Source organism: Chrysochloris asiatica, unplaced genomic scaffold, assembly GCF_000296735.1.
Source record: "Chrysochloris asiatica unplaced genomic scaffold, ChrAsi1.0 scaffold00056, whole genome shotgun sequence".
Classification (NCBI taxonomy): Eukaryota; Metazoa; Chordata; class Mammalia; order Afrosoricida; family Chrysochloridae; genus Chrysochloris; species Chrysochloris asiatica.
Window position 1 is genome coordinate 14,358,711 of NW_006408574.1, and position 13,545 is coordinate 14,372,255.

General features: G+C 40.4%; 1 protein-coding gene across 5 annotated transcripts in view; it reads right to left on the bottom strand.

Annotated features, from left to right (window-relative positions):
* Positions 1-13,545, bottom strand: part of LOC102812524 (receptor-type tyrosine-protein phosphatase delta-like) — a 560,069-nt gene that overhangs the window by 151,074 nt on the left and 395,450 nt on the right. For 4 of the 5 annotated variants that reach the window (XM_006863768.1, XM_006863767.1, XM_006863765.1 and 1 more), the window contains one exon: positions 5,889-5,986. In XM_006863768.1, coding sequence (XP_006863830.1) covers positions 5,889-5,986 — 98 coding nt within the window. Of the gene's footprint in view, positions 1-5,888; positions 5,987-6,496; positions 6,539-13,545 lie in introns of all 5 variants that reach the window. The other variant, XM_006863766.1, reaches the window with a different exon arrangement.

The window sequence follows — 13,545 nt, forward strand, 5'->3', positions numbered from 1 at the left end:
ATCCTCTATACTATCATCATATCCTGAATTTTTTAAATCATAGGATTGATTATAATTTTAAAAATAATTTTTCATTGACAGCACTTTCTGTTCAATGAATGGACAAATGACCTGAGGGCAGACATGGTAAGGGCTTGATAAATGTTAATAAATGAGGGTAATAACTATTCTATAAAACTGCTCAGTGGCTCTTTCTATAAACATACTCAACTTTATAAAACAACAACAATGAAGCCAACACACTGCTACTGAGTTCATCCCAACTCTTTACAACCCCATAGACTGGAGTAGGCTGCCCTGTAGGGTGTTGGCACCTAACAACAAGTTACTTACAATCTAATATAAATTGTTTTTATTATGATTTTGATAATGATGAGTGTGATGTCTATTTGAATGAATATTTATCCAAATCCTACTACCATCAGGTCGATTTCGATTCATAGAGACTCTACAGGACAGACTCGAAGTGTTCCATAGGGTTCCTGAGACCATCAGTCTGTAAGGGAGCAGACTGCCTCATCTTTCTTCCACTAAACAGCTGGGGGGTTTGAACACACTGATTTCGTGGTTAGCAGCCCAACGCTTACCCCACTGCCATGGGACTACTTGAAGATCCAATATACTGGTTGATTTGCCATTTCAAAAAAATGGTGAAATGGAGATTGTGGAATCATGTTCTTTAATGTCTGAGCCTAAAACTCATAAAGTGTGTTCATCTGAAGTTTTTAGACTGCCTGCGTCAAAGTTACCTGGAATGAATTATTTTAATGGAGATTCCTGTATATTACTTTCAAAATGCTACCAAACCAGCCTGGGAATTGGTATTTTCAGTAGACTCCCAAATGATTCTTAGCACTTTAAAGATTGAGGTCCCTAGGCTTTATTTGAAGATCTTTGGGCAACTCCAAACAAAGACCAGCATTCTATACCTGAAACATCAGCCACTGAAAAACCTATGGAGCACAGTTCTACTCTGACACACATGGGGTCACTGTGACTCAGTACTGACACAATGACAACTGCTGTGGAGTCAATATACACACACTGAACACCCTTCTCTAAACCACTCCAAAGATCCCTCAGCCTAATGCATTGAGCTCAGAAATTATACCAATATTAAGGAAAAATGTATCCTCTGTAATTCAGATGTCATCTTCAAATTCTGACTACTTAAACTCCAGTATCAAATGACATATTGCTTTAGGCAAATCTGCTGCACAAGACCTTTTTAAAGTGCTGAAAAGCAAAGATGTCAGCTTGAGGACTAAGGTACACCTGACCCAAGCCACGGTATTTTTAATAACCTCATATGCATATGAAATTTGGACAGTAAATAAGGAAGACTGTAGAAGAATTGATGCTTTTGAGTTACGGTGTTGGAGGAGAATATTGAAAGTGCCATGGACTGCCCACAGAACCAACAGATCTATGTTGGAAGAAGTGCAGCCAGAGTGCTCCTTGGAGGCCAAGATGGCCAAACTTCGTCTCTCATACTTCGGACATATTGTCAGAAGGGATCAGTCACTGGAGAAGGATATCATGTTTGGTAAGGTGGAGGGTCAGAGAAAAAGAGGAAGACCCCCAGAGAGATGGATTGGCCAAGTGGCAGCATCGTTAGACTTAGCATGGCAACAATAGTGAGGTTGGCCCAGGATCGGACAGTGTTTCGTTCTGCTGTGCATAAGGTCGCTATAAGTCGGCACCGACTTGATGGCACCTAACAACAACAACAACAAGCTCCAGTAGGCTTTTACATTCATTCACACAGCAGAAGATGAGAAGCTAAAATGTGTATAAAGAGCTTCAGAGACTGGAGTTGCAATCATTTCTTAGGTTCCTTCTTCATTTTGTCACTGAATCCATGTCTGTGGTCAACTTCCTTTAAAGTCGGGGTCTCTTATGGTCTGCAAACCCTGGGCTACAATGTGACCCTTTTTCTTCCTACTCTGACCTCATGATCAACACAAGCACCTTTTATGCCTTTGACCTTTGTTTAAGTTTTAGGACCAGAATGATAAATTTAACTTTGTGCATCTTGAGATATCTGAGTAAACACTGTTGTTGTTGTTGTTTATTAAGTACCATTGAATTGGTTCCAACTCATAGCAACCCTGTAAACGATTTCTGAGGAACAGATGGTGAGTTTGAACCACCAACCTTGCAGTTCAAACTGACCTTATGGTTCAGTGCTTATCCTATAGCACCACACCAGGATTCCAAGAGTAAGCATGAATTCATAGTAATTATTCCAATATACCCACAAACTTTGAAATCCTATATATGGTTGCTATGAGTTGGAACTGACTTAAAGGCATTTAACAACAACAATTTCAATATAATTAAGTGTTTTGCCCGTAACAAGTCTTCTTTTCCTTCATTTTCTCCTCTGAAGACAAGTAAAATTGAAGCCCGTTCACATGGAAAATAACCGGTCGCCTTTCAGTTGATTCTGACTCATGGCAACCCCATGTACGTCAGAGGAGAACTATATGGGTTTTCTTTGTTCACTATAGTAAAGATAAGCATATAACACAACGTGGCAATTCAACAATTCTCATGTGTATAAATCAATGCCATTGAGCATACTCATCATAGTGTGCAACCATTACAACTAACATATTCCAGACTCTTCTACCACCATTAAGATTAACCCTGTGTCCCCCACAGAGGATTTCGTGGTTGATTTTTTTATCAGTAGTGTACCAGGCCTGTGTATATACAACATAATAAGTATAAGTAGACATTCATGAAAAGGTTGCTCTGTGGCCTAGAATATCATGTGGAGCTTTAATAGACGGACACAAATACTTCAGCAGCTCTTTCATGGCTGTTAAGGCACAGTAGAGTCAATTCACACCCAGGGAGCGTTAATCACAGATCAAGACCATCTAAGGGATAAAGAGGCAGAGTGGGTTATCATGTCATTGGTACTGGGTGAGTTCTTAATGCAAACCTCGCCAGCATGCCATTCATCACTATTTTCAAGGAGCACTTCTGATCTAATGGGTAAATGAATATCATTAGAGAATCTTCATGTAGCATTTCTTTAGAAACTCTAGAGTTTAAGGAGGCCATTTGTTATACTCCATGGTTACTACTGAGATGTTTTCATTCAGTGACTATTTGAATGATGCAAATATGGTTCAAAGTTGTATACTTGGTGTGTGAATCAGTCGTTTATTAATAGGAGAGCTATCAACTTTTTATTTTTGTGCCTCTTTGCATCATTCATCATCACAAAAACAGCCTTAAAGCAGATCAATGAAGCAGGTATCACATCACAAATATTAAGAACTGTGACAATAAGAACAAAAAAGGGAGCAGGTCGGGAAATCTGGTTGGTAAAAAGTGACACTTATCTAAGAGTTGGGTCTATGTTGCCTCTGTTGACATTGATCACATGCCTGGCTAGCTCTTCTAAAATGTTAGTTACAACCTCAAGCCCGAAACTAGAAACTGTAGAAATGGTGCTAAAAGAGATTCTAGAATTTAAGAAGCACCATTATGGTAAACAGGAAGAACAGGCAAAAAATTAAGATGCAGATCATTTCAGAAAATAAGCCAATTCACAATCCAGCATGAATTTCCCACACTTCAAAATGTTCTCCTGAATGTTTGAAACAGAATAAAGGAAAATATAACTTAACCAATCAGTAAGAAAATAAAAAATCAAAAACCTCCTTTATGTCGTTGTTAAGTGCCACGGAGTTGGGTCTGACTCATAGCAACCCTGTATCGAGTTTTCGAGGAGCAGCTGGTGGGTTTGAAATGTTGACCTTGCGGGTTGCAGTCCAGAGCTGATCCTACAACACCACACCAGGAGTCCTTTATGCTGGAGGGTGCCAACTGAATAAAAGACTGCCCATCTCCTAAGGGTGCGTATGCGTGGGGCCACAGTTCTTAGGTGAGTAGCCATCATAGCACTTTACAGTCTTCTAAATTTGAATATTTGACATTCATAGGAAGGCCATGCAGACACCCAGGTTGTCACAGGTCCCTGCGTGTCACCTCTCTAACAAGTTGAAATTGGGTCTCCTCTTGTTGTTGTGAGGTGCCGTAAAGTAGGTTCTGATTTATAGTGGCACTATGCACAAGTTCTTTGACAGTCTCTATGAGGAGTCCCGGTGGGGAGCTGGTGGTGACTGAGCTGGACTGCAACACTGGTTTGAACCACAAGAGTGGCAGTCCAGGCTCACCAGTCGCTCCTCGGAAACCCTATACAGGGTCACTATGAGTCAGATCTGACTGGACGGAACTTAACAATGCACAACATTGCCTGATCCTGTGCCGTCCTCACAATTGTTGCTACGTTTGAGGCCACGGCAGCTGTCACTGTGTCAATCCATGTCATTGGTGGTCTTCCTCTTTTCTGCTGACCCTCTACTTTACCAGGTATGATGTTCTTCTCCAGAGAATGGTCCCTCCTGATAACAAATTCAAAGTATGGGACTCCTCTAGTTATGTGCCTCTAGTTATCAGTTCTAACTCATAGCAATCCTATATAGGATTTCTCAGACGCAGCTGACGTGTTTGAATGCCAACCTGACGGTTAGCAGTCTAGTATTTAGCCTACAGTTCCACACCTCCTGTTATTGTTGCTGTTAAGTGCTGTCAAATGGGTCCTGATTCATAGCAACCCCAAATAGGGTTTCCAAGGAGCAGCTGGTGGGTTTGAACCACCAATCTTATGGTTCACAGTCCAGTGCTGATCTTAAACACCACACTAGGACTCCTCTTAGTGACTGTAAAAGAACTTCCCAGGGCAGACCTAAGCAGAGGTTTGAACTCAGATTATCATTCAGTCCAATCTCCTCTTCTTAACGTTGACATTACAGAGACCATGAGAGGTAAAGGGGCGTGTCTGGAAAGTTCTGCTATATAAAACAATAGCAACCCTTCATCCTTGAATTTGGGTTGCTCAGGAACTCAACCACCTTTTGCTGTTTGGTCTACATGCAAGATTTTAGCTGCACATTGTAATCTTATGTCAACTTAAACTTGCTTACAAGAATAATAATGATATGGCTATCAATAACTCAGAATTGGCTTGCCGATGGATCCCTGTTTAGGGAATATCAGAAATATTCAGTTTCACAACTTTACGTTGGATGAATGACACACTATTCAAACTCATATATACAGACTTATTATTCATCGTCAAGAATTCACACAGATCTTCTTTAATGATTCTGGCAGTTTAAGACCCTATGAGACTGTAGAAATGCCCCCTAGGGTTTCCCAGGCTGTCATCTTTATGGCATGAGACTGCCAAGACTTTCTTCCTTGGGGCAGCAGTTGGTGGACTCGAACCACCGACCTTCTGGTTACCAGCCAAATTATTAACCAATGTGTTACCAGGAGTCCCTTGGGAATATAATACTATCCTAATATTAGCGCAAGCATTTTTTTTAGATTTAAGAGCAAAATCATATACATGTGTAAATACTAGGAGTTTTCAGGTCATGCAAACCTGACACATGGTACCTTTTAAAAAACATTTTATGTAGTGATGAATCTACTTCTGTCCTGACATCTCTCTATTTCAAAAAAGGATCCTCACTTGTGAATCAGTACACGGCACCAATCTAGTATACTATAATCTTATAAACTCTGTAAATACCATGAACTTAAAACCAGAAAGAATACACCAATCTCATTAAGTAGCATTGAACAAATATAAATGAATCAACAACTTTCTATAAAACTCAATTACTCTATTGATTGTATAGACACTTTTAAGTTGGCTATCTAGCAAGATTTTTATGTATCAGATTTCATGACGCATTTAAAGAAAAAATGCACTGGTCATCATGTTAATTTTCAAGAATACAGTCAACAAAAAGTGGAGGGAAACTTTTGATATTATCCTCCAAGCACGTGACAATTACCTCATATTCCTGGGAAAACTTCAAGTTGTCGTTGGCTTTCAACCTTTCAATGTGATCTGCAAGTTCCAAGATAGGTATTGGAGGATGGCTAGCCATACCTAGTAAAAGGAGAGATGAAACACATTTTGAAAACACACGAAAAGGAGGCTAATTCTTAACTCTTCCAAAATAAAGAGAACACTATAGTTAGATATGGCTGTAAACATATGAGAAGTCAGGATGTTTTATATGAGGAAGCAGGCAGATAGTTTGGTTACTCAAAGCAGGGCATGCTCTGGGAAGATGAGTTTTCTAGCCAAATGAAAAGTCACCCGAGCATAATCCCCAAACTAACACTCCTAGTGTAAAAAAAGCATTACTTTGCTATGAATCAATGAGGTTAGCTAGTGGAGCAAACTGCCAAGCTTGATGTCAATTTCTGCTTTGAGTAATGTCTGTTAAGTCTTTCAAACTCCTTCTCCTGCTCTGTGTGAAATGGAAATTGTGTGGAATTAAATGATGTAAAGTGAACTAAGAAAACAGACAGTGAAAAAGGCCTGAAAGGGAAAAAGTAGTAGTAGTTTGATCGGAAACAAAAGGTGACTTATGGGTAATTAAGGAAAACTAACTTGAAGAATGAAGGTTACCAGGGTAACCGGAATCATCTGAACCTGCAAAGGAAATGGTGGTGTAAATAAAATAAAATGGAAAGGATTATTAAAAAACAAAACTAAAGATGAAATGGATAGCCTAATAGACATTTTTATTAAGGGCTAATAAATACATTGTAAGACGTTGCAAGATTCACTACACATTAAGATCGCTTTACTATTCCACCAGACCTGGGGTGACCAACACTCACATGCAACCATGGACACAAACAAGAACATGCACCATGGCGCATCAACAACAATCACCGACGACAAAAATCAGACACCAAACTAAGTTTCAAAAATGTTTCCACTAGTAGCAGATTGTAGAGGTTTAGGTGCTGGCCTTTGGCTAGACATCGAGAAATGGCCACACTGGCAACTTGGTGGTATTTGGCCTCAGGTCCCCATGATTCAACCCCCAGCAAACCTACAATCTACTTCAGGTGTAAACATCTTTGTCCACTGATGGAAAATGAATGCCGAGGAAGGACACATGGTGGAAGGAGATGGAGGAAAATGGGTGGAAACATAAAGAAGCAGTGATAAGGGCATCGGGGCGCATCTTAGCTCAGTCTGCCAGCTGAAGATGTATTAGATTCATAGACTCCATTAAAAAGTAATCAACAGCTCATTTTTGGGGGGGCTGAGGGTGATTCCTGTGTCTTGCCCATCTTTGCTCCCTTATACAATTCATACTTTATTTCTTTTGGATTGATATGATCAGCATTCCATGAGCGAGGAGTGATGACTCATGTCTTGTAGACACAAAGTCCAGCTGGCTAGAAAAATCTGAAGTAGGAAACCCCCAGAGAAACATGTGACATACAGAACGGAGAAAGCAGAGAATGAGGGAGGGGCTCAAACTGGAAGTCATGTTTACATTCATCTGTTCCTGTGCCTCTCTGGAAGGTGTTGGGCTGTGGACTCACTGCCCACTAAGTCAACATGGCCATGTACCCTTAGTGAAAGTCACCTAGAAATCCCCTGTATCTCCAATGCCAAATTCTCCATGGCTCCGGAGAGTAAAGAAGAAAACACTTTGTTTCTTCCAGATTATCACTGCAGCTCAACATGTGAACAGGGATGCTTTAGTCTTATTGACTAAGAGGTTTGCATCCAGTCAATTAAAATCTTACTAAATTTTATTAAGAGCCAATAAAAAGAAGGGGACTGGGAAGCAGAAAACCTTTGTGGTTATTTATAATTGTGCATTTGGAAAAAAAACAAAAACAAATTGGAGTTCATTTCTGGAACTTCTCCACATAGTTGGTCGAAGTGAAGTAGTTTGCATTCTGTGGCAGGAGTGGGTGGGTGACAATGATAGGGACATTCAAGTGACTGTGTCCAGATGAGGCACCCCCAGTGTACAGAACAGAAATGCAAAGGCATGAGGGTCTAGGTTTGTGGAGGAATGGAAATGGACTGAGGTGGACATTCATTACAGTGCTTCAACAGAGAAAATAATAGAGACAAAGATGTTTAGACCTTTTCGAGCGAATCGTGGGAGAGAGTTATTATCATATATGGACTGAGTGGTGGTTTGGCTAGAGAGGGAGGACACAGAGCCAATCAGGGAGGCGTAGGGGACTGAATTACTGCTCAAAGCTGCAAAAAGTAAAGCCAGTTGAAGATGGGAAAAGTATTAGTAAAACAGCAGAAGACCATAATAATCAACCAAAAAATGCGAAAAACATATTTACTTTTGCATGCAGTGGCATATGATCTGGGGGTATTACTTCGGAAGCTAGTTACCGAGACATCCAAGCAAACCTGTAGTGATTTGTTACATTCTAACTCAGAACATCTCTCTCTCTCCATATACATATATATAGTATCACAATCAAAGATACCATAGCATTAAGGCATCAGCATCTAGGACATGACAATATGTACCACATTGGGACAAAAACTCTTGGACAAGTACAAATGGTAGGATGGATGCTTCACAGAAAGGGAGAGGAGAACTCGTGGAAATCCAGTGACACTGTAGAAAGCTATTGGGCATCAGATCTACTTCTCGTTCCACCATTTATGAATAAGAGACTCATCATTTCTGCTATCAAAGACTACAATCTATTTATCTGTAAAGGAATAAGGTGGAGTCAGAGAAATTCCAAGAGTCATTTCCTTCTTTAGAATTCTTTCATCTCACTGACATATACGATTGAACATAATGGAGCAACAAAAGAAGGGTCTCCTTATATTCGAGTCACATGGTAAAGGTTACAAACATTACTGTACATATTCTTTGAGGGTGAGAACATTTAATTTTTACAAAATAGGGAGCTATTATGCAGTTGAATTGTCTACTTTTAGTGTGATTTAAACCTGACATCATATTCTTTAGCTAACCAAAAGGTATGTACAGTACACACCTATCCCTATGCTAAATATTTGCAAAGAGTTGATAGTCACATAAAATTATGCTAATGAACAAATCAGAGATGAAAAATCCCCTAACATGAAGCTCTTCAGTTTTAATATCAGCAATCAGTCATCAAGGATCACTTTCAAAATACTTTTGTGTACTTCCTTGGAAAGTTTCCTTCATTGCCTGATGTTGAAAAGATCTGACTATAGTAATGTGATAGTCAAGTTAGGCTATGTTCTGAATAAAAGAGCTGATATTAAGCAGACTAGGAAGCTGAGCTCACTGTAGTATCTGTTCAGTCTCTCAGCTGTAGACCTGACTGTTGCCCCCAGTACACCAACCAAGGCTGGGTTTGGTAGCGTAGTGGTTGTAAGTCAGGCTGTTAACCTCAACATCAGCAGTTTGGAACGATCAGCTGTTTTGCAGCAGAAAGATGAAGCTTTCTGCTACTGTAAAGATTTACAGCCTTAAAAAATCCTATGCAGAGCCTAAGAAGACTTTTTGGTATACTATCACCACCACCGTTATAAAATTCTATGGTTAAATTAGAACTCCTGGTATGGTGCTTCAGGATCAGCACTGGGCTGTGAACCACAGGGTGAGCAGTTCAAACTCACCCCGTTGCCCCTCGGAAACCCAATGGAAGGTCGCTGTGAGTTGGAACCAACTCCACAGCACATGACCACCACCAACTACCATCAATTGGGAGGAGACAGGGAGATAGCAGCAGACACCTTTGTCTTCACATGAGGACCATCTGACAAGCTTTTGAAAGGTCTTCTGTCCAGTCTTCACACCAGAATGAATAAGTCAGAATGGTTGGGCATGGCAATCAGGCATCAGTATTTATAAAACTCCCCCGCAGTGGCTCTAAGTGCGTTTTGTCCTCTGAGAAGTTGTGCTGAAGTCTTCCCATATATACTTGCTATTAGGCTCCGTCCGACTAGGTAACAGGACTTTTCCTCTGGTCCATTAATGAGGCCACACAGGGAGCAGGAGGGGGTCCTAAACCTAATCTTTACTGTGTGGGCTTTTATAAACAAGGAGATTAGACAGAGACACATACAGGGGAGAGCGACCAAGTGAAGAACCATCTACAAACCAAGGAAGGCCAAGCAATATCCAGAGCGACAAGACAGAGCCTCCTCTTGTTTGTGGTCCTGGATGTCTGGAAGGGACCTTGATGCCTTGATTTGGAGTTATACTTCCCAAACTGCTGTCAGACCATCAGTTTTTGTTCTTTATCATCATGGATTTGTGGAAGTTTTCATTAGTGCCAACAATAGGAAACTATGACCATGTTTATGGGGACTCACTGTGGGGTACCTGCAGCTTCATTTATTTTTATCTAATCATAAATCATATCAAGATTTATAAGAATGAGATTAGCATTCTCCTGGAGACACCCTTGAGTCCCCTCCGACTTCTCATTAGCTAGTTTTCACACTTTAGCCACTATTAGCAGCAAAGAACCGCTCACAACCGACAAGGAGTTGTTCACATCACGCCCTCATCAGATCAAAGGTACAAATGCATAGGAGTATCTCAAAAGCCCACACTGAACCTGGTCAGATTTTTCATGTGGGAGTTTTCATGGTGTATATTACAGTATACACCACCAGCATGAACAAAATGACAGATGGCTTAGGTTGGAGGGGAACAATTACCACCCAACAGCATAATGATACTTTTAAGAGGGTGCACACTTGCCATGCCATGGAGTTGTGGGTTAATGAGCTGGACTTCAACAGCAATTGGAACTGCAAGGTTGGCAGTCCAAGTTTACCTGCCACTCCTGGGAAACCTTATACAGGTTTGCTATGGTCAAAACCGACTCGATGGTTATTTATTAACAACATATTTGTGGTAGTAATGTCTCTGTAGCCTCCTTGTTGTTCATTGCCATCAAGCCGGTTTCGACTCACAGTAAGCCTGTATAGGGTTCCCAAGGAGCGACTGATGAGTTTGAACCGACCTTGTAGTTCAGTGTTTACCCTACAGTGTCATACCAGGACTCCTTACAAGAAATGAAAGGTTAATATCATGGCATTTAAGGCTGAGTTGTCTCTTTGAGATGACTAAGACCATCATTGTACTGTATACAAGACAATGTTAAACTCAACAAACTGTTTGTTGACCCACTTGTTGTTGTTAAGTGTCGTCGAGTCAATTCTGACCCATAGCGACCCTGTATAGGGCTTCCAAGGAGCAGCTAGTGAGCTTTAACCACTGACCTTGCAGTTCAAACAACTTTGCAGTCTGATGCATTAGCCCACAGCGCCACACCAGGATCCTAACCCACGTAGTGTATAATAAAATCTTCGCAAGCAGCTTTGGAATCACTCTACTGTAGTAATTTCCAGTGTCTAAAGGAGTCAGGTGCTCTGGTAGTGTTGTGGTTAGGAGTCGGGCTGCCAACCTCAAGGTCAGCAGTTCCCAGCTGTTTCACAGGAGAAAGATGAGGCTTTCTGCTTCTATAAAGGTTTACAGCCTAGGAAACCCTGTACAGGGTCATTATGAGTCGGAACCGACTCTACGGTATTTACCAACAACAACTACAACAAAGGAGTTAGGTGTGTCAGAGTGAAGATGGCCAGTAAATGTTTTCTATGGTTCTCCTTCCCAATGATCTGTGATAAGGACTGAGGCAAAATGTACGGTCATGGAAAAGAGCTAATTTCTTCATCAAATCCACGACTATAGCCTTGTCAAAGGTATACTTTAACTGGGTTAGTGGTCATATAGAAAAACTGTCCTTTGTATCCTGAATGAAACACAAACTCTGGGCTAAGTTTACAATTTGTCACTAAACCACTGATTAATTATAAAGAGAACAGTGATTTGCAAGATACAGCTCTTTTTGGATAAAACAAACAATATTGGTGATTCACGTAAACCATGAGCGGGATTTGTTGTTATCTGCCATCTAGTTGGCCCCTGACTCCTGTGGACCCCACGCCATGCACAAGCGATTAGACTGCTGTGATCCATAGGGTTGTTGTTGGCTGATGCTTTATAAGTGGATTTCCAGGCCTGTTTCCTTAGCTATCTTTTACTGGAAGCTTCGCTGGAAGTTTTCCCAGTATCACAGCATCATGCAAGGCTCTACTGACCAGAAAGGAGGCAGTTGTGCGTAAATTGCATTGGCTGAGAACTGAAGTTGGGTCTCCTGCATGGAAGGTAAGTATTCTACCACTCTCAGGAGCATCATTAATTGTTGTTTTTTTTCCCCAGGTAAGCACTGGATAACATAATTAAGATTCATTCCTGGAGGATTTTGCAAAATGCAGAACTTGAGCAAATCACGTTCCTTCTTATCATGTAGATAAACAGCATATAGATTCAAGAAATCAAGGTTCTCAAAATATGAAATACAAAGACCATAGTTGGCATTTTTCACCCAGGCCATGTGCCTAGGTTTCTTACAACCCAAAGTGAGTTATGAAAATAACAAGGAAGTTTATACAAAAATGAATCTTGAAGGCATTAATCTAATTAGGAGTACTAATGGACCCGGAGAGATCCCTCCAGAGCTTTGCAAACCCATTCAGCTGCAGCGCAGCGTTGGCATTTTAGCTGCTGATTTCACTGTTTCTGATACGTTAACTTTTTATGAGCTTGTTTTTGTTTTTTCACAGACCATCAATCACCTACCATCCATGTTTGCTTTAGGGCAAAACATATTAAGGTCATCCACAGAGTGAAAACGAGGTCCTTATGTTGTAACATCTGATCATCAATTTGTAAAATCTCTTTTTTCATAAATGGTGCACGTATCAGCAAAATAGTTTTGTTTTGAAGGTCTTTTTTTTGGCGGAGGGAGGCATTGGGGCAGCAGATATATGGCTGATGGACTATTATAAGCATAGAGAAAGGCAATGACCAAATGATAATTGTTGCTGTTAGTACTGGCTGTGAATTTGATTCACAGTGACACTGTATAGGGTTTCTGAGGAGTGGACTGTGAATTTCAAACTGACATGGAAGTCTAGTGCTTATCATACAATGCCACATACCAGGACTCTGAATTGTTAATTACATGTTCTCAAATTTATTTTGTGGGGAAAGAAAACTTTTTTCCCTAAGATGCTGAACTTCTAAATCTGCTTTGTTGGGAAAATTAGAACTATGAACACACTTCAGTAACTTTATTTCCTTAGTTTTCTTATCATCACCATCTTCCAACAATTTTAGAGTTATCTTAATCAATGTGTCCAATTTTGGAGACTATAGGCCAAAATATACTTACACTGTAAGTAAAGAGCTTTTATGGTATTCAGCAAATCTGGAATTGTCAATCTCTATGAAAATGGCCAATAAAGCTACCTAGGGCTCGGCACCTACAGCCCAGGTACCTAATATTCAGAAATAGCATCATGGGTGTGTAAAGACCTGGCTTCTTCCCTTCAGTATCATTTGTAATAGTAACACATGGAAGATGGACTTAGCCTTCATTAATAGGGAATGAATGATTCAGTGCATTTTCTGGTGCCTAAGAAGAGAATGCCATCAATTTCATCAACTGCTAAAAGGGAGAAAGAACCAAATACACTGACATGGGAGAAACATATGTTCTTAAGGTTGAAGTTGTTAGGTGCCGTTGAGTCAGACTCACAGTGATGCTATATAGGTCCAAGGCTGTAAATCTTTGCAG